Raw genomic sequence first — 27,185 nt, forward strand, 5'->3', positions numbered from 1 at the left:
CACTGGCTTACATTTGGGATAATACTTCTATGGTGACTGTGATGTTCATGTTATCGATCCACATATTCTATCTTCTGCTAGAGTGTACTTTCCTAATGAACTGAAAAACCTCTTCCCTCAGCCATTTATTTCCCTCTGAATATTACTGGATTGATACAGAGTATAGTCTCCTTATATAGCTCACCTTATTCCTCCTCATCCCCAGATTCTAATTTTAATACCTAGTGTTTCTCCTTTGTCTTTTGCTTCATTTACCTTATACTTGTTTCTTAGAAATTTGATATATGCATTATAGTCCAAGCTAAGAGAATTAGGGAAAATTTGTAATTTTCCTTTTCCTCAGGTACATACCTTAGAGTCCCATTCTTTAGTCTGTCCTCCCAAGCACACTGCTCTGATGCTCTCCTCTGTTCCCCCTCTTCTTCCTCTTCTTTGTATCTGTATCTCCATCTACAGTCAGTTGTGGACACTCATACCTACATAGACATAGAAAGTGGTAGAGAGAGACAGACAGTAGAGCATACTGGTTAAGAGCACATGCTCTGGAATCAGACTTACAGGGTTGAGATCTTACTTAGCTCTTATTTACTCCCAGCTCTGTGACTTTGAGCAAGTTGTCTAACCTCTGTCTCTCGGTTTCCTTAACTATAAAATACTGATAATAGTACATACCTCATAAGGTGGTTGTGAGAATTCAGTGAGATGAAATCTGGAATGTACTTAGAACAGAGCCTGCCAACAGATGTTAGCCATCATCTTCATCAGTGATCTTTGATAAGCAGTTTCTCCCTTCATCTTCCCACTTTATTGTCTACTTGTGAATCATTTAAAGGCTAGTTTTTTGTTTTATTTAAATTCTGTAACAGGTAGTAAAGGATGGATCCCCTTGGCAGGCTACTGGTAGAAAGGTTTCAAAGCAGTTGTGTGTGTCCTATGGTCCTATCTGAAGGACAGCTGCTTACTGATGGCTTGACCCTTTTAAAATGCTAACTTTCAGCCTCTAAGAAGTCTTCTCTTTTTTAAAAAAAATAAATTTTATTTATTTATTTATTTTTGGCTGCATTGGGTCTTCGTTGCTGCGGGCAGGCTTTCTGTAGTTGCGGTGAGTGGGGGGGCTACTCTTCGTTGCAGTGAGAGGGCTTCTCATTGCAGTGGCTTCTCTTGTTGCAGAGCATGGGCTCTCGGCATGTGGGCTTCAGTAGTTGTGGCTCGTGGGCTCGAGTGCAGGCCCTGTAGTTGTGGCGTACAGGCTTAGTTGCTCCGCAGCATGTGGGATCTTCCCGGACAAGGGCTCAAACCCGTGTCCGCTGCACTGGTAGGCGGATTCTTAACCACTGCACCACCAGGGAAGCCCTAGAAGTCTTCCCTTTTATGCATACTTCTCTTCCTCCTATGAACTTTAGGTAGAAAACCTAGCACTTAAACTTTTTACTAGGAGATTCTCTTTTTAATATATGAGAATTCATTTCAAAATTCTTATTTTAGTAATACACTGTTTCTTTCCTACTTGGCTCCTTCAGACAGATGTTCTCCTGGATCGGAACATTCTGATTCAGAGGATTGTATTTGTAATATACATAACTCCCTTCTTGTCAGTTGCCATCTATGTGGATATAGCTTTGGTTGCCTGACAAAGGGAGAGGAAAGTGTTTTCTATTACTTTTTCAAATTCCCAGTTGATTCTAGTGTGCAGCCAGTGTTGAGTACAACTAGAGTTTACCCCGGTTGGATTTTAGTTTTAATTTTTCAGGCTAACCCTGAAAAAGTTACTTAGTTAGCAGTTTTTCCTCATTTTTTTTTAAGGTACCAATGAGATCAGAAAAATTAAGAATCTAGAATTATACACTTGGGGACCTAGAAAGATGTTAGAAAACATCTAGTTGAATCCTCTGTTTTTATAGATAAGGAAACTAAGAACCCAGAAAAGATAAATACAAACCTCTGATCTGACTCAGGTATTAGTTTCTTTCCAATATTCTACTTGTTTGCCTGTTCTCCTAATTTCTGAAACTCATTTTCTTAAAACCTTTGCAGAATGTGCTGGCCCCACACACTCTTCTGTTGCCCAGAAAAGCATGCAGCTACTGCTTATTTATGATTTTAAGATGCAGCTGAATGCTGAGGCAACCTCTAGACTATGCTCTTTATTTGAGTGCACAGTTTTCTCCCTATTTTCCTCAATTATTTATCTTGCATTTGGAACTGACGGTTTTAGCTTCTAGTTAAGAACTATCTAATAGAACTTTCTGTAGGCTTACAAATGGTTTATGTATGTACTGTCCAATATGGCTGTTGGTAGCTACCAGCCACATGTGGATATTGAGTACTTAAAATGTGGCCAGTGAAACTTAGAAACTGAATTAAAAATATTTTTGTGGTTAAGCATATAAACATAAAATTTGCCATTTTAACTTTTTTTTATTGTGGTAAAATAAACATAACATGAAATTTACCATTTTAACCCTTTTAAAGTATACAGTCCAGTGGCACTAATTATATTCATAAAATTGTGCACCCACCACCACTATGTTCAAAACATTTTCATCACTCCAACAGAAATTGTACCCATTAAACAAAAACTCCCCATTCTTCCCTCCCACAGCCTGTGGTTACCTCTCTTCTACTTTCTGTCTCTATGAATTTGCTTATTCTAAATATTTAATATTAAGTGGAACCACACAATATTTGTCCTTTTTTGTCTGAATTATTTCACTTAGCTTGTTTTCAAGGTTCATCCATATTGTAGCGTGGATCATAACTTCATTCCTTTTTATGGCTGAATACTATTCCATTGTAGAACTATACCATATTTTATTTATCCATTCATCTGTTCGTAGACACTTGGGTTGTTTCCACCTTTTGGCTATCGTGAATAGTGCTTCAGTGAACACTGACATACAAATATCTCTTTGAGTCCTTGCTTTCACTTCTGTTGGATATGTATCTAGGAGTGGAATTGTTGAGTCATATAGTAATTCTGTATTTAACTTTTTGAGGAGCAGTCATTGTTTCCCAAGCAGTTTCACCATTTTACATGCCCACCAGTGATGTATGAGCAATTTCTCCACATCTTCACCAACATTTCTTCCTTCCTTTCTCCTTCCCTCCCTCCCTTCCATCCTTCCTTCCTCCCATCCTTCTTCTTTTTTAAGTTATAGCCATCCTAGTGTGTATGAAGTGGTATCTTTTTGTGGTTTTGATTTGCATTTCGTTAATGACTAATAATGTTGAGTATCTCCCTGTGTTTACTGGCCGTTTGTATGTCTTCTTTGTAGAAATATCTGTTTGAGACCTTTACCCATCTTTTAATTGGGTTGTCTTTTTGTTGTTGAGTTTTAGGAGTTCTTTATATATTTTAGATATTGAGCCTTCACCATATATATGATTTGCAGATATTTTCTACCATCTGTGGGCTGTCTATTCACTTTTTTGATAACGTCCTTTGATTTACAAAAGTTTTAATTTTGATGAAGTTCCAATTTATCTATTTTTTTCTTTTGTTGTTCATGCTTTTAGTGTCATTTCTAAGAATGTATTACCAAATTCAAGATTATGAAGATTTACTGTACTTTCTACTAAGAGTTTTATGGGTGTACCTCTTATACTTAGGTCTTTGATCCATTTTGAGTTAATTTTTGTATACGATGTGACGTAGGGGTCCAACTTTATACTTTTGCATGTGGAAATTCAGTTGTCCTAGTACCATTTATTGAAGAGACTATCCTCTCCCACTGAATGGGTTTGGCATTTCTGTCAAAGATCATTTCTATTCCATTGGTCTATATGTCTATCCTTATAGCAGTACCACACTGTTTTGATTACTCTAGCTTTATAGTAAGTTTTGAAATCAAGAAGTGTTAAGTCCTTCAACTTTGCTCTCATTTTCAAGATTTTTTTTTTCTCTTTGGGCTCCCTTATAATTCCATATGAAATTGAGGATTGGCTTTTCCATTTCTGCAAAGAAGGCTGTTGAAGTTTTGCTCGCGATTGTGTTGTATTTTTAGATCACTTTGGGTAATATTGACATCTTAATATTAAGTCTTCCTATTCATGAATATGAGATGTTGTTCCACTTATTTAGGTCTCCTTTCATTTCTTTCAGCAATGTTTTATAATTTTCAGTGGACAAGTTTTTCACTTTCTTGGTTAAAGTTATTCTTAGGTATTTTCCTAGCATCTTTAAGATGGTATTTTAAATAGAATTACTTTCTGAATTTCCTTTTTGGTTTGTTCATTGTTGGTGTGTAGAAACACAACTGGTTTTTGTTTGTTGATCTTGTAGCCTGCAACTTTGCATAGCTGAAAGCTGAGAGCTCTAGAGCTTTCTTGTGGATTCTTTGGTATTTTCTATATGTAGGATCATGGCATCTGCAAATAGAGATAGTTTTACTTCTTCCTTTCCAATTTAGATGCTTTTATTTTTTTCTCATTTCTAATTGCTCTGACTAGAACTTCCAGTGTAATGTTGAATAGCAGTGGTGAAAGTGGGCAGCTTTCTCTTGCTCTTATCTTTCAGCCTTGAGTATAATTTAGCTCTGCATTTTTCATAAATACTCTTTATCATGGCAAGGAGTTCTCTTCTGAATAGTTTTGTAGTTTCATAAAACTCATAGTTTTATGAGTGTATTTATCTGAATTTTAAATTTTCTTTAGATTACATTTAAATTTAATCACATGTGATTATTGGTATTGTATTGGACTATGCAGTTTTAGATCTTGACAAATCATCTTCCTATAATACCTTTTTCTCATTTTTTTTTGCGATTAGTCTTCTTGAGAGAATCTTTTGTTACTAGTTGTTAATAATCCCTGGAGTTCCCCTAAATATGTAAGATATACTAATTTTTGTCTTAAAGCTAATTATGTTTTTAGGTTAGAAATTATTCTCATTTGTGACTTTGCAAAACCCTTCCAACTAGCTCAAAAATAGTACTCTTTTTTTTTAAAGAATGGACCCTTCCTCATAAGTCTAGTTGACTGGGTATATATACATATCAAGTGGACACACCTGAGAGAACTGTATAATAGAAGAGAGTGGGGACACAGAATGTGTCTTCAGGTATTATTTCAAAAACCATTGGTTCTGAAAAGAGTAAGCCAATTAGAAAATATTACTACTAATGCTTGACAGTCTGCAGCCTAAGGAAGAGAGACAATGAGTTTCCTAGCCCTGTTGCACGTCAAATACTGTTTTCTTCCAGACATCTCAGCCTTGGCTTATTATTGTTTTCCTTTTCTAGGTAATCAAATGAATTTCATTCATGTGTAAAACTTTTCTTTCCTTCTTTCATTTTAATAGAAATGGTAACTAGACATTAACTAGACATTATCATTAACTTCGACATTAACTAGAAGATAATGAGGCCCCTGCCATCAGCTTGCTGCCCTACTTTATATGAATTTTATTAGTGTTTACTGGCTCCTTAATTCTGCTTTATTTATTTCTTCTTTGGATTTTTTTCAAACATTTTATGAACTACTTCAGACATACAAAAAGACAAGGAATAATAAATGAACACCTATGTTTATATGACCCAGATTATGAGATAAAACATTGCCAGTAGAGTTAAAACTTCTGATATACCCCTTCCTGTCACATCTACCCCTTTCTTTCAGACATGGGTTTCAAACATTCTCTCATTTTAAAATAACAGTTGTACTTCAGACACTAAAAGCAAGTGTCCTAATAAATGTTGAAGAAGAAAAATATTTTATTAGGTTATTTGCCTTTTCTTCTCTAACTTAAGAATATATTTCCCCATTTGAAAAGGCTAGAACTCTCAGGCTTGTCCACAAATCTAAAGTACCTTAAAATTTTTTCCTTGTATGACAGTGAAAATGCCTATTTTGATGACCAAGAAGAGAAGGAAGTAAGCTAAGTCCCATTCTAGTCCACCTGTCTGTCACCAGGGTATTTCCACAGGTCTTTTTTTTTTTTTTTTTTTGCGGTATGTGGGCCTCTCATTGTTGTGGTCTCTCCCATTGCGAAGCACAGGCTCCGGACGCGCAGGCTCAGCAGCCATGGCTCACGGGCCCAGCCGCTCTGTGGCATGTGGGATCTTCCCAGACCGGGGCACAAACCCGTGTCCCCTGCATCGGCAGGCGGACTCTCAACCACTGCGCCACCAGGGAAGCCCTCCACAGGTCTTTGTTCCAGTTTGCCTCATATAGATTTTATTTTTTTTTTGAAGACTGTAGCTCATAAGCAGCAGTAGTCTCATGTAGGTTCTGCAAATGGTCCTCTTATTCATCTTCAACTCTCCAGCCTGCAGAGGTTTCCTAGGAGTTGCCTAGAACACTTAGAAGTGAATAGAATATCCCTCTTTTACTTTCCCTCTAAATACCCCATTACCCTTAAGTTTTTTTCCTTGCCTTTTTCATTCTGGTCACCTTTTACTTTTGTTACAGAGGACCTAGTCTAAAGAGTAACCTTAAGCCTAAGTTGTTTTAGGAAAAATAAGGAGATTTGTGATTTAAATTTTGACATTGTGATTATTACAATTAAAACACATTTTTGACTAACAGTAAAAATATCTGCTATCTAGGGAAAAATGGGTTAAACCTGTTAAGAAGGATGGCTTGCTGTGGAAATAATTGTCATAATGTGGTAAATTTTGCTTTGCTCTGCTTATATAGCTACTTGAAGCTCCTTCTGGCCTTAACTGCCTGGACAAATTGTAGTGGCCTTACAGTAGCTGGTATTATTGGAAGACTGACCTGTATTTCAATGGATTTGCCAGCTCTTGGAGAACCTATGGTGATTTCCTATGAGGTTTGCATGCTTTGACTTCCTTCATGCAAGTGCTTTTAGCTACTAAGTAGATTTTTATTTTGCATTGTGTGTTTACTAATCTCCTAAGTATTGGCTGTCATGCTGTACCAGCTCTTTGTCCATACCCCTTACACACTCATTGCACTGTATTTGTATACTCTTTATGGTGTAAACACTTCAGATGGGGCGTTTGCATATGAAATGAAGCAACTTTTCTGGACTTCTTTTTGTATATAGACTTTCCATTAGAGTATGGTCATTCTAGATTTCTCAGGGCAAGACAGAGGGGTGGAGCTGAGTTGGAAAGCATATTACAGGAAGTCTTTTCAAGTTAATATTTATTGAGCTACTCAGTGGGAAGTGCTGGAGGTAAGATGGTACCTGTCCTCCAAACCAGAATGATCGTACTCAGGAGAAAGTGAGTTATAGGAGTCACTTGAACAAATGTCTGCTCTCTGCTTATAAAACAAGGTGCAGTGATAAGAATACTATAATAGAGGTATAAATAAGTTACTGAGAAGAAGCAGAAATTAATTCAAACTCAGGATATCCAGGAAGATTTCATGGCAGAGTTCTTGTTTGAGCAGGACTTTGAAGAGTAAATAGGGAAAGAAAAGGTTTGGTAGGAGGGGAGGTTGGAGGGTATTCCTCTCTATGACTTGGAGAAATAAGAAGCTGGAAGCTTAAAAGTGCCTGGAATATTTGGTGTGAGTTGAAGCATTGAGTGCATTAAGGAATAATAGTTTGAGGGAGAGTCAGAAAAGAGTCTTGATGCCAAATCAGGGAAGGCCGTGAATTTGAGGCTGAGGAATTGGGGCTTTATTCTTCAGGCCTGAGGTTGTTTCATACTGGCTGAGGCAGAAGAACGACATGGGGTCCCCCAAGTCATTGTTGTCATAACCACTGTGACCAGTGGAAGTGGCATACTTTTCAGGTATGTTGGGGTGAAGTTAAGACACTTGAGAAACTGCCCAGAGTCTTCCTCAGAGGGAGTATAAAACTTGATTCTCATTTTCAGTAGTCAGAAGTCTTTTATATAAGAGTGTCAATCTCACTAGTATTATTTCTAGAGATCAATTTTGATGCAGTTTTTGTAAAACTACCTGTTTGAGAATTCAGGTAGTCCAGTTTTTTTTCTCATATGTGATATACTTTATCTTGTGCGATAGCTACCCTGTTAAATTTGTTCCTTAAGAATGTGAGGAAACTAAATTTTTGTAAACTGAATCATTTCAAATGAGCAAAGAGGATCCTATACTAAATTCTGTTGTAATACAGTTAATTTGATTATTTTAGAGCAAGATGGTATCTGTCCCCACTGCCTGCTCCGTCCCCATTAATGTATACTTTAAAATTGTTTTCTTGACAACACCTTGAATTAAGAAATCAGTATTGAAATTTTAGCCTCCAGAACACATTGATTTTTGCCATTTGCAGAGGACAAAATTTTCTACTATTCTTTTTAAAATTTTTATTTTATATTGGAATATAGTTGATTTACAGTTGTTCTCTACTATTCTTTTTTTTTTTTTTTTTTCTGGTACGCGGGCCTCTCACTGTTGTGGCCTTTCCCGTTGTGGACAGGCTTCGGACGCGCAGGCTCAGCGGCCATGGCTCACAGGCCCAGCTGCTCCACGGCACGTGGGAATCCTCCCAGACCGGGGCACGAACCCACGTCCCCTGCATTGGCAGGCAGACTCTCAACCACTGCGCCACCAGGGAAGCCCTATTCTCTACTATTCTTAATTCAGAAGTAACTTCTGTGAGGGGACTTGCTTTTAATTTATTTTGTATGGAACATAAATTGTTTGAGTCTACGATGGGGTTCTGCAAACCTTTTCTTAAAGGGCCACATAGTAAATATTTTAGGCTTTGGGAACCATATGGTTTCTGTTGTAACCACTCAATTCTGCTGTGTAAGTTGAAAGCAGCCACAGACAATACATAAACAATGAGCATGGCTGTGTTCCAATACAACTTTATTTTCAAAACAGACAGCAGATTGGGGTTTGCTGACTCCTGTCTAGAATTTTGTTGTGTTTAAGCCAGTTTCATATCTGGAGAAAAAAAGAGAATGGGGCAGGATATTATTGCGTAACCAATTCCTGTAACTCAGGCAACTATGGCTTGCAGAGGCCATTATTTTTAAGTTACACTGTCCTGCCTTCATATGTATAATCATAAACAGAAATAGTTTCTTGCATTCTCTCTCCTCTCCATCCTGCCGTACCTTCTTAACTATTTTGAGTGCCCACAACGTAGCGGATGTTAGGCTAAGCACTGGGGATAAGTGGTGACCAGGCAGAGCAGCCCCTCTCCTCATAGATCAGTAGAGGTGACAGACAATAAGCAAACTAAGCAATTACAGATTGTGACGAGCACTGTGACGTTATCAAGCACTGTGCTGAGATGGAGAATAACAGGGAGGGCAGTGCTTCTTCCATAGAGTGTTGGGGGAAGCCTCTCTGAGGAGGGGAAGTTCAAGCTGACACCTGAAGTTGAGAAGGATCTAATCATGCAAAAAAACTGACAGGTTTTTTTTTTGACAGGAATCAGAAGATAGTCACCCTCTCCTCCTTTTCCCTCTGAATGTCAATATAGACTTGGATAAGCTATTCAAATTTTCATAGAGAATATTGAAAGCTATTTTATAAGATTTTTTTTCTCTCCTTTTAGCTTCTTAGGCAAGGCTAAAAGCAGTAAGAATAAATGGAAAGTTTCTGTCTTCTGGTCAATACATGTACATACGTAGTGAATATGCACAGAAGAGTTGGCTGCCACAATAAAGGTCTGGGCATTGTGACCTATTATTTAGAGCTCTGGGGATGCGTGAGGTTTGTTAATGCATGAAGCCTCATATGCTCTATGTTATTATGGCGCTCCAGAAGGCTGTGCAGATGCAGTGAGGTGGTGGGGCCCTCTGCTGGCTGACTGTCGCTCACAGTTCTCTGCTTACCATAGTCAGTGTGGACAGAGAGGTTTTCTGGAGGACATCTCAAGTGGTTAGGCCCCGGGAGGTTCCCAGGCCCCTGTCGTATTACAGGCTCCTTACATCAAGCCTTAGGGGAATATTCGCAGGTAGGCTTGTACATCCCTAGCTCCTATGCTCTCTGCTTCTTTCTTCTCTGTGGCCTTCTGCTGACTGGTGCTCTTTGCTTGACTGGCTACTGGTGCTTTGGTGGAAGGTAAGGAGGTAGGTGTGGGCTGAGCATATGGACTGAGTGATGCTTTTGTGTTTTCACATGCCGTCTTTGGCATCTAAGTACCCAGCTATAGTCGCTTCACTTTACTGATAGGGGATGTTGACAGAAGCATAAAATGAATATAAGTTGGATATGTGTGTGGTCGCATTTTGACTCTTTGTACAGGAGGAGCATGTTCTACTTGAAGTGACCGTCCTGCAGAAGGCTTGACCTAGATGAATTCACCATTTTGGCTTTGTTTGGGGTTTTTAATTTTTGTTATTGGGGTATTTTGTTTGTTTTGTTTTGTTTGTTGTTTGTTTTTCATTTTTATTTTGTCCCAACATTTTCCTTTATAGTCCACCATTAGATATTGATCAGTTGAAGCTCATTTTAAGACTCGTTGGAACCCCAGGGGCTGAGCTTTTGAAGAAAATCTCCTCAGAGTCTGTGAGTTGTTGCTTTGATTGTAATAATCTGCCCTGTTGGGAGCCTCTGCCACTTGCCTTCTGTCAGTCTGTACTTTGACCCGGGTATGTTTGTAAGCACATATGCCCTTTGTGTGCTGACTTCCGAGATGAAGGGTGTGTGTGTGTGTGTGTCTGTCTGTGTGTACCTGCCTGCTCACATGCATGGGTGTGTTTTGTTTTCTCTCTGTCTGGGTATGTAATACTAGAGCATAGGAGCTTGTATTGGGCAGTAGTATGCCAGTAATGAGATCTGAGATTCTAATTCATTCCAAGAGATTAATGGAAAATTTGTTGTCTGCACTCTCCAGCCCTGACTTCATCTTTCTCAAAGTTTCACATATACTCAAGGGCTCCTTTCACTTTTTGGTTAGTGTTTATCCTCAGAGCATGAGCCTCACCATGTATTAGTCTAGCTTTATCACTAAAAGAATGAAATGTGCATTATCTGCACTCTCTTGCCCTTTTCCAGAAGTTACTTTCTTTTTATTATTTTAGAATAGACAACTCACACATCTTGTGTAAGGTGTTATCCCCCACAGGGGTCCCTCTCTACCCAGTCTCCAGACCATCAGAGGTAACAGCCCCACTCCTGACACCTCAGATACACAGGAGTAGGGTTGTAAATCCTTCTCCCACAGCCTGCCTTTGTAATTACAAGTTTGAGTAACCTGAGAAAAAGCTTTGGAGCTAATGCCTTCCTGCTTCTAAGCAGGCATTTAGAGAGAAGCCATGGGAATATGACTCTGGCTTACTTTGGCTCTCATTTCCTGCTGTTGGTCATTTTCTTGAGCCAGAGGCGTGAGAGAAATCATGAAAGCCCAGTCTTTCTCCCCTTTCCCTTCTGTCTGCTGCCAGGCAGTTGGATAAAAGGGAAAAAGAGCTGTGGAGCCAAGTTCCAGTTGTGCCTTTCTGGATTCTCCTCCCAGCGTTTCTGACTGAAGGGGTCCCTTTGCCCAAGTGGAAAGACTGCTGGGTAGCCAGAGGCAGGCTTTTAATTTGTTTTCATTTGAGATGAGGAAGCAAAAGCACAGAAAGACTGTGACTTGCCCAAGTCACGCACTGAGTCACTTGACAGAGCTGAGCATACATCCCAGATGTTCTGATAATGTGTTCTAAACTTTAATCTCACGATTGCACACTGTTTTGAAAGTCATTGTCAGAGTTATCAACCACAGTGTCAGCCTGAAGGAGTGTTTTCTTTTGCTTTATGAAATGCAGAAAGCTGGGTTGGAGTGAATCAAAGAAGATATGGGATGATGTTTAGAGAAGATGGTGCTTTTTTGTCTTACATGCATTTGCTTAGAGAGATTGGCTAATAGAGAGGACATGGGGCAAGGGAGTGGGGTTGGGGAGGAACTCTGTTTATTAATGAATAGTGCTCATGAGACTGAGATAGCAAATGCATTCCCTGCCTGGGGGTGGCCACTAGCACCTCCTTCTCAGTCTTCTCGCCCACCCTCAGCCATCTGCCCTATAGGTCTGTGCTGTTAGTCACAAGAATTTCTAAAAGAAAAAGTGTGGGTAAAATGATCGTGTTTGTCATTAATCCATCTTTTTTTTTTAAAGAAAGAAACAACACTAAGTGCCTGACCTAATAACGAAATGTCTTTATTTTATGTGATATAGGGCACATCAAACATTTCAACAGCTCTAGTATAGAGTTGGGCATAATAAAATTGAGTATCAGAATACAGAGCTTAAGTAATATTGTATTGAGTATAGAAATAAGAAAATGTTTTTTTTTCCTCCTGCATAGTTACGGCTAGTGCATAAAAGTAATTTAAACACTGAAAAGGGTAGACAAGATTAATTTGATGTTAGTGATACTGCTCAAGTACTAGTTTATCTTAGAAGCACATGATTCGTGGAACACATGATGCATAAATAACAAAGCCAGGTGAATAAAATGGTTTAAAGCTTTTCAAAGTGAATTTAAAAAATTCATTAGTGGAGGAATGTAGTAAACAGAGAAAGCCAATGGCTATTTTCGTTACTCCTGAAAAGTAGTGAAGAAGTGATGCCATTATTTATTGATTGATGGAATTCAGTCAATAAATAATAGGACATTCTGAGTAAGAGAGTGCAGTAATAGATGGGCTGACTGAGAACAAGTTAGCACGTGCCATGAGAAGGGGGATAAATGGGTCACGATGGATGTAAGGAGAGAGAATTTTTTTTGTTGGTGACCCAATACCTATACTAATCAGTGAAAGGACAAAAATCATATTAAGAAAGCAAAAGCCCTTTCACTGACTCACTCTCACATTTTTCTCTGGAAATATTTTCTTCCTAACTTCCTGACAAAAAGGGGATATAATAACCTATTTGACTAACAGAGACAAAAAAAAAACAAAAACAGAAAATGTGCAGGCCAAGTTATTGTTCACAAGAAAGAAGAGAAAGGTGACAGGATTTTAACATTTAAAAGCCAGCTGGTATTCCTATTTCTGGTTTACTTATTGACCTCCTTTTGTTCTTTCTCTTGGCATGCAAAGTAGTTTGTTATGTAATTTATGTAGAGGTAAATCTAAACTTTATTGAGAATGTTAAAAGAACTTCATACCACCTTTTGAATTTGCTGGCTTCTGTCTTTGGGCCAGGGAGCATGAACGGCAGGGTGGAGCTCATGGCCCCAGCTCTTTCCTAATAGCCAGCCTTGAACATGTGTTTATAGTCATCTGAACACTAGGGAATCTGAGTTCAGAGGATGAGCTAAAGTGGAAAAATCATTGAGGGAAGCCACAAAGAAGTGAAATTACTTGATTCAGGTACTTATTGAAAATGATGCTACAGCAGAAGGAGAGAATTAATAGATAACAGCAAAGGGAATATGAAAAGGCTTTTATTGAATTGTGTTGAGGATTTTAAAAATCCCATCACTCTACTTTAATAAGCAACACATGATAAACTCACAATTCTTGTAGTGTTTGTGTTAAAATTGATGGGACAGCTAGATGAGAGAAGTTTAGAGTACAACCTACCTACGTGCGCATACATTTGGAAGGCCTCATAGTGCTGCTTTTGTCAGATACTTGCAGAGTGTTTTGCCAACTTCCTCCAGGATGTTTGTTAAGCAAAAGTCAGTCTGTTCACCTGTTAAAGAGACTTGTGGGAGAAATCATTGTGGCATGCTGTAATACTGTCAGCAGCTTGTGACTTCTGTTTCGTCTCTGTCATTAGCTTCTAACTTTCCCCCCATCTCCCTGTCACTTACCATTGTGTGTTTGTGGCATGTATTTTAAATGTATCACTAACTACTGTCTTTGAAACTTGGCACTGCTTATCAACCCACATACCACCTTGGTCTTACCTTAGGAGGGGTGGTATTTTGGAGAATCACCTGAACCTGTGCCACAAAAATTTAACCTCTACCTTAAATGGATATATTGGACATTTTATTTTTTTTTTTTTTTTTTTTTTTTTTTGCGGTAGGCGGGCCTCTCACTGTTGTGGCCTCTCCCCTTGCAGAGCACAGGCTCCGGATGCGCAGGCTCAGCAGCCATGGCTCACGGGCCTAGCCGCTCTGCGGCATGTGGGATCTTCCCAGACCGGGGCACGAACCCGTGTCCCCTGCATCGGCAGGCGGACTCTCAACCACTGCGCCACCAGGGAAGCCCAAAATTAGAGCTCTTTTTTTTTTTTTTTTTTTTTTTTTTTTGTGGTACGCGGGCCTCTCATCGTTGTGGCCTCTCCCGTTGCGGAGCACAGGCTCCGGACGCGCAGGCTCAGTGGCCATGGCTCACGGGCCCAGCCGCTCCGCGGCACGTAGGATCTTCCCGGACCGGGGCACGAACCCGTGTCCCCTGCATCGGCAGGCGGACTCTCAACCACTGCGCCACCAGGGAAGCCCTTGGACATTTTATTATATCCAAAGTTGAGTCAGAATTTTCTGAATCCCCTCCATTTACCCCACAAGCAAACACGTTTTGGCCATCAGTACTTGAAAACAGTTCTCTGGCTGGCATCCTGGATCCAAGGGGCAGTCTCTTTCCAGGGAGCCTAAATATTTAATGTTAAAGATGATGCTAAAACCAAAAGAAAGTTTTTGTTCTCTACATGGCCAGTCACTGGCCACATGCCTACTAACTCTCATGCCATTCACAGAAGCATGATTTCACATGCAGCCTTGGGCTCTGGCCTGGGGTGGGTGGGATGGGTGGAAGTAGGCTATTTGTTTGTTTGGGGGTGGCTTTTTGGCCTTTTTTAGAACTTGAGTTGAAAGTTATTTTTCGCATTGTATGCTTAACAATGCCCTTGACTAGGCATCTAAGATATTAACCAGCTTCAGCAGATTATGCGTCTGACGGGGACTCCCCCTGCTTATCTCATTAACAGGATGCCAAGCCATGAGGTGAGAACAAATAGACTGTGCAGGGATATCTAATTCAGAGGGCCACATTCTCATTTTATTGCCACTGTATAACCAACACAGTTTTCAATGTCACTGAATGCTTGCATGTGCCTTGAGGGCTACTAAGGCAAAGACTGCCTGTGTGCTATTACAGAATGTTGACATCTGGGATAAAACGTCACCCAATCCTGTGAACTGAGAATATAATTTACAGGCTTGTACTTAGAAAATGATGTTACTTTTATATTTGAGTTTTATGAATTTAGTGCTCAAGAGGAAGTTCGTGTTTTCCTAGTGTTCTATGCCTACAGTCAGGGTATGCTACCATCTAATGATTTTCAGCTGGAGGTGTATTAACTTAAGGCCATTAACATCCTTTCCTATTCATCCATTTTTTTAATGACCAAAAGAAGAGTCTTCATTTAAAAAGAAAAGACAAACAAACCTAAAAAATGTCTAATGCTAGCAAGTACTACATTTAAAAGAAGATACGCAAATAATATAAAATAAATTTGAACACTTAGATAGGGTTAGGTGCCTTTTTTACCAATGCTTAACTACTTAATCTAACTCTGGTTTTATCATCAGAGATGATTGGGGCACTTCTTTCTAAGGTGCCCTTAATCTTTTGGGGAATCAGGTTGGCAACACAGCTTTATTTATTATTATATACACAAAAGATAGTCTTTTTATTTATCTTATAGGGAAGATTGTTCTCTGCATGAGACAGGTCTCTTAACTCTGTTTTCCCTTCATTCTTTTACCTACATGCTCAAGTAGGAAGGGATAACAGGCATGTCGATAATTCAATTCCTAGAGCTTTCTTTTCAAATCAGAAAGATTCTCAGCTGCTTTTCAAAGTGGGCCTCTCCTGCTTGCTCTGCATACAATGACTAAGAATGTGAAGTTATTAAGAGGTACAAACTACTATGTATGAAATAAGCTACAAGGATAGGTTATACAGCACAGGAAATATAGCCAATATTTTATAAATAACTCTAAATGGAATATAATCTATAAAAATTTGAATCACTGTTATATACCTGAAACTAATATAATATTGTATTATATGTATTAATATTATAGATATAATTTATATATATATATATATATATATATAAATTTTAAAAAGGTGAAGTTGCCCTAGCAGCTAGAACTTTTTCTAACCTTGTATGTGTGTGTATATACGTACATACATAACTATACATGCATATCTTTAAAGAAGTTTTACCTTAGCTACTCAGATGGACTGATAGTGGGATTTATTCTTTGAAACAGGGAAGGTCATAAACTTACTTTAATACCTAATATCTGAAACACACATTTATGAGTTACATTTGTGTTTATATGATTATTCTCAAGACCAGTGTTTGGTTTTGCCTTGATTAGAGCTGTCAGTCCTTGAAAGTATTTATTAGCACCTTAAGTTCCTTAGAATGAAGTCCAGAAATTGTCAAGCTTTCCTTTCTAAAGGCAACAGTGATAGCAGCTAATGTTTATTTGAGCTCTCCCTCTGAACCAAGTACCACACTAAGGAGGTACTGCTTTGTTATCGCTAGTCCTCACTCCAGCCCTGTGAGGTAGGCACTGTTACTAACCCTGTTTTATAGATGAAGAACTGAAGACTTAAAGAGAATAAGTAATTTACCCAAAGTGGTAAAGTCAAGATTCAAACTCAGGCCTGCCCCACCCCAAGGATCAAACTTATAAAACCTATACTGGTATATAAATTTTTGTGTGTCAAAATTTTAGTTGGAAGCTCTCATGAGTTTTATCTTGCTTGAGTATCACAATAACCATATGGTATAGGCAAGCCAAATACTAATATCTAATAGTAATACTAATATTTTACAGATGAGGTAATTGATATGCTAGTTAAGACTTGCCCAAGAAGATGTATCTTACAGGTGAGGGGAAGGATTTCTGCCTAGGCTGTGTAACTTATCCACTGTTCTTTATTACTCTTATTAAATTGGTTTAGTATTTTTAAAATGTGTTTGAACCTCTTAGAATAATATATATAACGCTTACGTTTACTTTCTTGTCACCATGAATATTTTGTTAGCAAGGCTTAATACTGATATCCTTTTCATATACTAAGAGTACCTACTGAGATCAGCACCATCAAAAGACGGTTGATCCTAGACTTTCTTTGGGAATACCAATCCCTATGCCAACTGCAGCTTTTTTAGGAAGGCTGTCTCAGAAAGGTCTACTTCTTAGATATCTTTTTAAACTTCTAATGCTGTGACCAGAATGCTAATGAAAGGGAACTTAATTGGTTCGCATTTTTGTTCACTTGAAATTTTAACTGTGAGTGATAGCAGGAGTAAATAAAGGTGCTGATCGTAAATCAGGAGGTTAGGATGGCAGTAAGAGAGAAGTATTTAAAGAATGTCAATGACATTCATAAACATTGAAGCTAGCAGACCCTGTCAGTTAACACTCGTTCTTTGACACGACCCAGACTCTGAGAGCAGCAACAATACTGAACAAAGCCATTTTGAAAACCCTCTGTTTTACAGGCAAGAAACTACATTCAGTCTTTGACCCAGATGCCAAAGATGAACTTTGCAAATGTATTTATTGGTGCCAATCCCTTGGGTAAGTTGACCATATCCTCATCTAATGGGTTCAATATCAATATATTCAATATTGGTTATGACATAAGTTAGGGATTTTAAGAAGAGTTTTTCCTTTTGACTAAATATCGTACCATTAATTACATCTTGGAAGGAGGTAAATAATGCCGTTTATTATCCGTGTTTGTATTGTCAGGTGTTTTTTTTTTTCGGTCTCATGACATGCTTATATATTTATATGATCACAGAATTTGATGGGGGAAATAGGCTGGGACAGTGAGGAAAGGAGAGGAAGTAATGGGAACACTAGGAGAACAGACTGAGGGATACAGGAAGAAAGAGGAACAGAGAAAAGCCTGTGAGTCGTTCACCACTGCTGTTGGGTTTTTTATTTTTAATAAATTTATTTATGTATTTATTTAATTTATTTTGGCTGCGTTGGCTCTTCGTTGCTGCACGCGGGCTTTCTCTAGTCGCAGCGAGCGGGGGCTGCTCTTCGTTGCAGAGTGCAGGCTTCTCACTGCGATGGCCTCTCTTGTTGTGGAGCATGAGCTCTAGGCTCGCGGGCTTCAGTAGTTGCGGCATGCAGCCTCAGTAGTTGTGGTGCGTGGGCTCAGTAGTTGTGGCGCACGGGCTTAGTTGCTCCGCGGCATGTGGGATCTTCCCGGACCAGGGCTCAAACCCGTGACCCCTGCATTGGCAGGCGGATTCTTAACCACTGCACCACCAGGGAAGCCCACTGCTGCTGTTCTGCGGTGTGCCTCACTGAGGGAGAAAACAACCAAAGCACAATTGGTGGTTAGTAGACCCACCCAGGCGCTCCCTGCAGTGTGCCCTGCTCTACCTACAGGTCCCGTCATCCTCAGGTACTTTTCCCTCCCCCTTTTCTTGTTTTGCCCTTAGAGACTTAACCATTCTCTCTTTGCGAAGCTAATTTGCCACCCCAGACTTTAAGGAATGGCTCCATATTCCTTCCTGCCACCATCACTTCCAGGATCTTTGGCAAAGGGACGTAACAGTGGCAGCTGCAGGATGTGTACTGCCTTGGCTAAAAAAAAGAGTTGCTTTGTTCCTTAAAACCGGGGGCTGATGTATACTATTTTTGGTCCCCAAAAGTGTTATTGCCTGAGGCTCTAATTCCCTGACGCTAGGAGAAGACAGGGGACAGTGCTATTTAATGACAGACACAGAAAAATCAGACCAGGACCTCCCTATGACAGGAGGGGAGCAATGCTGTGATAATAGTACAAGCAACCTTCTTACTTTTCTGAAGATTGTATCTTAGTAGTATGTTTTTTTGTTGTTGTTGTTGTTTTTAAATTTTATTTATTTATTTTTGGCTGTGTTGGGTCTTCGTTGCTGCGTGCTTGCTTTCTCTAGTTGCGGCGAGCAGGGGCTACTCTTTGTTGTGGTGCGTGGGCTTCTCACTGTGGTGGCTTCTCTTGTTGCAGGGTACGGGCTGTAGGCGCGCAGGCTTCAGTAGTTGCGGCGCACGGGCTCAGTAGTTGCAGCTCGCGGGCTCTAGAGCACAGGCTCAGTAGTTGTGGTGCATGGGCTTGGTTGCTCCCTGCGGCATGTGGGATCTTCCCAGGCCAGGGCTTGAACCCGTGTCCCCTGCATTGGCAGGCGGATTCTTCTTAACCACTGCGCCACCAGGGAAGTCCCTTAGTAGTATGTTTTTAAATCTCAGTTTTGGTCATCCCTCTGCTTAAGGGTCCCAGCAGCCGGGCTTCAGGTTTAGTTTTATCCTTTTGAGAGCTGACACCCATGACAGCCTCTTTAGAAGTTGGAGTGAAGGCTAAGTGGCTTTACTTTTTTAAGTACTTCATCCACGGTGATTGTTTGAGAGCAGTTTAGTGTTACTGTGATAATTCTTACAATAGCAGAGTTGCTCGCACTCTGAAGTGTTAGGCAGCTATAGATGAGTCCATGTCGGCCTTGGAGATGGAGAGTATGTCAGGTCTCAGCTGGATCACTCTCACATCTGAGAATAAATCCACAAACTCATCAGGGGTATACAGAACTCTGCCGGGGTTGGCTTGGGTTTGCATCTGCCCTGGTATGCTCTGGTTGGCTTTGTATGATTTGTTTATACTGTGTTATCTAGTTCAAGGGTCTGTGAGAAGCTCTCTTTGAGTCATAAGTACTGTAGGATGTTGGGAAATTATGTTGTATGCTGGTCGCTTCCCTGTCTGTCATTCTGTTATGAGTTTTTTCATCATATCAGCTCACGTTTTGACATGGCAATGCTTACTGTTTGACTTCCTGATGGCTGACTCAAAGAGATTTGTTAATTCATTTTTCCAAGGAAGGGGGAATATGTGTGTGTCCCAGCAGTTTATTTGGGTCACATCTACCCTGATAGGTGTCCCCCTTCTCTGGAATCATGACATTTAAGCATTCAAAAGAACTGGATACCACTTAGTACTGCAGGCTGCTAGTGAGTTGAAGGAGGCTTTGAGTCATCTACTGCTCAGCACAGCAGTTCTCAGAATTTAAACAGACCTATCAGTCCACTGCCCAGTGATGTCATATAAAGAGTCTCTTCTTGCAGGCAGAACATGGTGTTACTGACCAGGAACTTGTGCCCAGCATATTAACCGAGAAGGAATATACTAACAGTGTAAATATTGACAGCTCTGTTTTGTCCATTACTGACTTCATGTTTCACCATTATCCTCAAAACATGAAGTAAAACTTAAATTGCCCTTTGATGGAGTGTGTGTATTTGTATCTGTCAAGATCTTAGAGGAATCTTTTTCTTAACCTTGATCTTATTTTTTATCAAGGTATTGGTTATAAGGACATGGTTCTTTTTACCCTGGGGTGGCAAAGACTCATCATATGACCCAAACGACACCTAATAAGGTTATTCTTTCTAAGTAGAGAAGAAGAACGTATATCTAGGCAATTTTTCCAATGCTTTAAAGTGTAAACTTGTGAACTTGACACATAAATGTTCACTTTGTCCCTGTATTCCTCTGAAACCCACATTTCTCCTTTGGATTACTCTGGAATTGAGGCTGCGGGACAGGCGTCTCTTACATCCTCCAGTGTGTGCAGCATGGATCTCTTCAGGAAACAGTCCTCCCCTTCACTACCCATCCCTGCCCCCTTCCACATTTACGGAGACATCGATAATTTGCAAAGCCTCAAATGCCTTTGTTACACCAAAGTGATAACTGTCGAAATGTCACTATTTGTCCTCCCAAGTGCCACCGTTCTGAAACTCAAAACATCCTCATTTGTAAGAGTTAGAAAAAAAAAAAAAAAACCCACTGTTTTGTGACCCCCTAATGAAATAGTTGCTGGGAAGGAAAAATCAATGGATGCTGAAAGCTGTAAGTGAAAGAAACTGTGTCCCACAGGGTACTTTCTTGGGGCAAAAAAGAAACATCTTAACCCAGTGATCAAATTTAGCATCATTATTAATGGGACAAATGGCTTTCATGTACCATTAAGTACATAGCATCACCTATGAAATATCCTTTCCAAAAATATTTATAACCCAATTCTTACCAAATTTTCACATCTAACAGGGTTCAGGAAATACAAGGAATAGAGGAAAACAAGGGTGTAAGTACATGAGAGCACAAGACAACTGGGGGTGGGTATTTTCAGGTCAAGTTAGGAAAAAATAGGGGTTAGAAGTGGGGGGATTATTTCGAGACTAAGGAAACTCAATCTAATGCATTGCATGGCCCTTAATTGGATCCTGGTTTGAACAAACTAGGTATAAAAAACAACTTTAGGGTAATTGAAATTTTAACATGTACTGGATTTTAGATGATATTTGGGAATTACATATTTGTCATATGTAATAACAGTTTTATGATTGTGTAGGAAGCTATCTGTATGCTGAAATATTTAGAGGTAAAGTTTCACGTCTGTAATTTTATTTTAAAATGGTTTGGCAAAAAATATATGTATATATAGGTAAAGAAATACAGAAGGTTAATTGTTGGTGGTGGGCATATGACTGACTAGTCACTGTCCTATTATTTTGTATACTGAAATTGCTCATAATGATTTTATCCAAATACCACGTCTCATCCACACACCCATAAAAAATCCTCAATTTGTTCATTAGACCCATTAGATGAATATTCACTTGCCTTATGTTAGTAAATAAACAGAAGGGACAAAACAGTAAGGAACCGGCCCTACTTACCTCTTGTAGATTACTTTAGTTATGGGCTTTCATTCTGACATTTTGACCATAGTGGTAGCAGTTTGACACTGACATTCCACAAAAGCTTGTTCAAACACAATCTGTTACTTTTTAAAATTCTTCTTTACTAATATATTCTTCTCTAGTTTTTTGGCGGTTTTGTTTGTTTGTTTGTTTGTTTGTTTGTTTGTTTATTTTTGGCTGCACTGGGTCTTCATTGCTGCGCGCAGGCTTTCTCTAGTTGCAGCGCATGGGCTTCTCATTGCAGTGGCTTCTCTTGTTGCGGAGAACGGGTTCTAGGCGCGCGGGCTTCAGTAGTGTGGCTCGGGGGCTCTAGAGCGCAGGCTCAGTAGTTTTGGTGCACGGGCTTCGTTGCTCCGTGGCATGTGGGATCTTCCTGGACCAGGGCTCGAACCCATGTCCCCTGCAGTGGCAGGTGGATTCTTAACCACTGCGCCACCAGGGAAGTCCCAGTAATATATTCTTAAAAAATACAAAATCCACCCACCCATCCATACACGCATGCAAGCATGCACACACATGTATATGTTTAAAGGAGGAAAGGAGTAATATATCCTAGATCAGATACTTTGGAGAATTCCTTGTTTGGGTATGAAGGGTCAAAACAGTGTGTTTGCTTAATAAGGCATAAATTTTTGGTAACGTGTTAAAAACTCTTCTTTTTTTCCTTCCAATCTGTGGTACTGATAGCTGTCGACTTGCTGGAGAAGATGCTTGTATTGGACTCAGATAAGAGAATTACAGCAGCCCAAGCCCTTGCACATGCCTACTTTGCCCAGTACCATGATCCTGACGATGAACCAGTGGCTGATCCTTACGATCAGTCTTTCGAAAGCAGGGACCTCCTTATAGATGAATGGAAAAGTAAGTCATAGCAGGATGAACATCTAGCTTGAGAACTTAGATTTAAAAATCTTTCCTAGGTGAACCACTATCCAAAAGCTGTGTGGGGGGGTGGTGGAATTTTTTCTGGTTATATCCAACTCGTTAAAACTTGTAATGAGGGTCTCTAATGCAGAATGAGTATGTTCCTCTGATGGAAACTGTCTGTTGTAGATGTCGACACTCTGGACCTTTGAGATGCTTCTGTCTGGTCTGATTTTGTGCACAGCCCCTCACGTCTGCATAGAGCTTTGAGGTTCTCAGAATTTCTGCATTTATACCATCTCTCTGAGCTAAGTAGGGAATAGGGAATTTTTACCATTGATAGAATTGGGGCGAAGAGAGTTTATATCATATCTCTTACCTTAGACATAGTTAGGGATGCAGCCAGAAATGGAACCCAGGTCTCCCATGCCCAATCTCATATTCTCTCCATAAAACACAAATTCAGAACTCGAGTTAAATCCCAAAAGCCAGGATTATCTGTTGCTGTAGCGTGTGGGATTGCTTTGCTACTCTTGAGCATCTTCTCCAGAGCTTTAAAGAGGAGGCACTAGATGGTGAAAGAAACAAGAAAAATGGTTCTTTTATATGTATCCTTGAACTTCTGTGTAATCACATGCTCCATTAGGATATTACACACAAGCAATGAGGCAATTATTTGAAGTAGCCCATCGAACCAGCGGCCTGAACAGGGAGGAAGGACCTTGAGCTTAGAAGTTAGGGTGCTTGCCAGCAAAGTGAATAGTCTAAACTCTCACATCGTACTCTTCCTTCCCAATTTCTAGGCCTGACCTACGATGAAGTCATCAGCTTTGTGCCACCACCCCTTGACCAAGAAGAGATGGAGTCTTGAGTATCTGGTTTCTGTTCCGTTGATCCCACTTCACTGTGAGGGGAAGGCCTTTTCATGGGAACTCTCCAAATATCATTCAAGTGCCTCTTGTTGCAAAGATTTCCTCCATGGTGGAAGGGGTGTGTGTGTGTGTGTTATGTGTGCCTGACTTCGTGGAGGGTAAGAGATTATGAGCAAACTATCACAGTGACTTTACGTGGAGTGACAGATGCTCTGTGGCAGCCTCTGCTTGCTCTTGTTCGTGAGAGTCAGCTAGGCGGGCAAGAGCTGCCATCTTGTAGGGTTTGTTAAATGCAAAGTGAAAAATATTAAACATCCCAGACCCCAGTCATGCTTTTGCCATTTTGGCCTCTCCTGTGGCCCCACCTTGACGGTGGAGGTTAGACTTGACCACATCCCACAGTGGCATAGAGAGAAGGCTCACACCTTCTGGTTGCTTCACACCTGGAGCTGTCCCTCAGCGATGCATCAGCCAAAAAGGACCAACTGGCTTCTGTGCACTAATCTGTGATTAACTTGCTCAGTGTGATTCTCAGAACTCAACAGCTGTACCTGAAACTATAAATATGTCTGTGCCTTAAAAGGAGAGAAGAAAGTGTAGTTGGTTAGGAGAGTGCAGCGGATGAAGTTCTGAGCCAGGCAAGTAGTCAGGTTGTTGGACGGCCACTTGTGAACCCGAAGTGGCCAGGGAGCCTTCGGAGGCACCATGTGTGAGCGTGCGTATATGTGCTTCTCTCTTTTCCTCCCTCATGCCCACACCCCCACCCAGGTGTTGTTGCCATTTCTCTGCATACCCACCGCCTTCAGTGCAGAGGTTTCTTAAGTACTGGCCCCAGTAGTCAGAAGCTGGTTCTTGCTCTCAGTGTACTTCCTGCGTGCTCTTTATTCCTAGCAGAGTGGTGATGTGTTTTGCACGTCTTGCTATTTGAGCATGCACGGTTGCTTGTCCTGTTCTCTTCGGGAGGCCCTGGTGCCCGGCAAGTTTGCCAGTGAAGACCTTGTGGGTAGTTCAGAATCCACGTCACCTCAGCTGATGCTATGGGCAAGTGATGTCATCCTCTCTTCAGCCCCCAGTGCTATTTTGTGTTGAACACAAGTGATACTCCAGGTGCTTTTGATGTGAAAACTATGAAGAAATGGAACAGATGGATGTATAGCATTTCCATTCTTGCCATCTGGTTTTCAACAGACTATTTTGGGGGAGCCGTCAACCAGGAAAGATCAGGGCTTGTCCCAGGAATATCTCAGACTTTGGAGAACAAGTCATTCTCTTCACTCCCAATAACCAATGCTAAGACATGCTGAAAATCAAAGTGAAAAATAAAAGCTCATGAGGCCAGAAACTCCTTTTGCTATCTTTGTCTAAATATGTTTTTTTTTTTTTTTTAAAGCAATGAGGTGTCTTTTCCACCCTTCTTTGGAAAAGGGTCTTCTTGGCAGCTTAACATTGACTTCTTGGTCTTGGTTTGTGGAGAAATAAATTTTGTTTCAGAATTTTCTATATTGCAGGAATCCATTGAGAATATGATTCCTTTTGATGGGGAGAAAGGGCAAATTATTTTAATATTTTGTATTTTCAACTTTATAAAGATGAACTATCCTCAGGGGTGGAGAAGAGTTGTTTTCATAATTTTCTGAATTTCAGGCATCTTGTGCTACATAAGGGCCCATATATTTAAACCTTTTGTGAAAGAAGAAAGTGTAGAGCCACTTCCAGTGTTGGCTGTGTGACAGAATCTTGTACTGGGGCCAAGGTGTTTCCATTTCTCTGTCACAGTGCAGTGATACCTGCACTCCAGAGGGACAGGGTAGGACCCCCAAGTGGACTGGAGCGAGAAGGAAGGAGGCAGCTGATGGTGATCACACCTCACCCGGGAGTTACCCGGGATTCGCCCCCCCTTTAAAGGAAAATGAACGCAGAGGCCTCATCTCCTTTATATGCAGTTCAAATCCTCGTGATCCACAGCAGGATGAATTTTATCAGCCATGTTTTGTTGTAAATGCTAGTGTGATTTCCTACAGAAATTCTGCTCTGAATATTTTCTTCATAGAGATCTTTGCACATGAGACCATATACGTGTTAAGAGGCTGAATGCGCCAGGAGCCTGGACTCAGCTGGAGCCTGTGGAAGAGCTCCTTGGTTTCTGAGCATAATGCTCCCATCTCCTGATTTCTCTGAACAGAAAACGAAAGAGAGAATGAGGGAAAATTCTATTTTATTTGTACTCATGAACTTGGCTGTATTCATTTATGCCATATAGGATGTCATACAATACCACTGGTTAAAATAAAGCCTATTTTTCAAATGTAGTGAGTTTCTCAAATTTATTATATTTTTCTCTTGTTTTTATTTAATACACAATATAGCATTATATCAATTGTCTTGAAACTGTGGCCTGGCATATGTTTCTGACAGATCTTAATATTACTCCTAAAATGTAGAAAACATTTATAGAGCTCCTTGCTTGTACATTTTATGGTTAAGCAGGTCAGACTCTTTGATGTGGATGGCCAAAGCAAAGAGCAAATAAACAAGGTATAACACTACAGGCTACACTTGGGTGTCAGAGTGGCCTAGGACAGGGGTCAGCATACTATGGCCCAGGGACCAAATCCAGTCTACCACCTGTTTGTGTAGCCCACTAAAAGTGGGTTTTACCTTTTTAAATGCTTGAAGTCAAAAGAAGAACAGTATTTTTGTAGCATGTGAAAAATAATGTAAAACTCAAATTTCAGTGCCCATAAATAAATGTTGAATCAGAACACAACCACACGTTGTTTATGTATTGTCTGTGACTGCTTTTGTGCTACAACAGAGTTGAATAGTTACGACAGAGACCATATGGCCTACGAAGTCTAAACTATTTACTCTCTGACCCTTTACAGAAAAAGTTTGCCAACCCCTGGCCTAGGACTTCAGATTCCTCATCTGAAACATAAAGTTTGTTTAAATATGCTTGACTTCTTTTCAGCTTTGACATTCCAAGACTATCTGTAGAAAGTTATGCTTTTATTTTATAATTGTAGGGAGAAGGTTATATGTGTACATTGTTTATAGACTTTTGAGCAAATGTATTTGATGACTCATCATATGGCCCTTGACAACAATATTCTTCAAAACTACTGGATTACATCACAAGATTAAAGAGTCACGAGGTCTCACAGCTGTTCTCAGGGCCTGTGTTGGTGTGCTTCCTTCCTCAGTGGCCCCGGAATGCCGACTGACAGGGGTCCCAGGGTGGGTTGTGAGGATGTTGAGAGTGTGCAGCTGGGGGTTTTGTCCTGTGCTGTCTGGTCCCTGGCTGGCAGCTGGGAACGATGGCAGGGATAGAAGGCAAACCAAGCACAGGCTCTTGTCTTCATTCTGTCCTCAGTGACTTCTTAAGGGGGTAAGAGAAAAGAGACCCAGTTGTGACATGTGATACATCAGCCCCTGTAAGGATCAGACAATGGTAGGAAATATTTTGCCTTCCCATACCAGAATCAGCACTGTGACACAACCTTCCTCCCAGGCTGCTGAGAGCAAAGGGCCTGTTTAGCTCAGGGAAAGGGTTGACACCAGAAAAAGCTCACCTAAAAGTGAATCCACTTAAAACGGGGACCAGAATTTCATTGTATATGGTGGGGATTCGGGGAGAGAGGAAGTCTAATGGGGACTTCCATCATGAAAACCGAATGAAATTATAAAAGCTTGTAATTTTAAAAATATTCTTATAACAAAGAATCAAGTGTTTGTTTTTCGAGTGAAACCATGTTTAGTATCCTACAATATTCTTCCCATCTGATTTTTACAGCATAATCATAGAGGGAATTTTTTCAAAAATATTTGGGATCTGGGACTTCCCTGGCGGTCCAGTGGTTAAAAGTCTGAGCTCCCACTGTAGGGGGCACAGGTTCA

The 27,185-nt window shown here is 40.3% G+C and overlaps 1 protein-coding gene across 3 annotated transcripts in view; it reads left to right on the plus strand.

The window, feature by feature from the left end:
* Positions 1-25,597, plus strand: part of MAPK14 (mitogen-activated protein kinase 14) — a 72,300-nt gene extending 46,703 nt beyond the window's left edge. Inside the window, exons 9-13 of one of the 3 annotated variants that reach the window (XR_014016963.1) lie at positions 10,325-10,404; positions 17,301-17,379; positions 22,240-22,413; positions 22,606-22,687; positions 23,220-25,597. Coding sequence is in view for 2 of the 3 variants with exons in the window: in XM_081247531.1 (XP_081103657.1) it covers positions 14,696-14,775; positions 17,301-17,379; positions 22,240-22,413; positions 23,220-23,287 (401 nt within the window). In the remaining variant the exon portion in view is untranslated. Of the gene's footprint in view, positions 1-10,324; positions 10,405-14,695; positions 14,776-17,300; positions 17,380-22,239; positions 22,414-22,605; positions 22,688-23,219 lie in introns of all 3 variants that reach the window. The other 2 variants (XM_081247531.1, XM_081247530.1) reach the window with 2 other exon arrangements.
* The last annotated feature ends 1,588 nt before the right edge of the window (positions 25,598-27,185 follow it).

Source organism: Mesoplodon bidens (assembly GCF_964165515.1).
Source record: "Mesoplodon bidens genome assembly, chromosome: 10".
Classification (NCBI taxonomy): Eukaryota; Metazoa; Chordata; class Mammalia; order Artiodactyla; family Ziphiidae; genus Mesoplodon; species Mesoplodon bidens.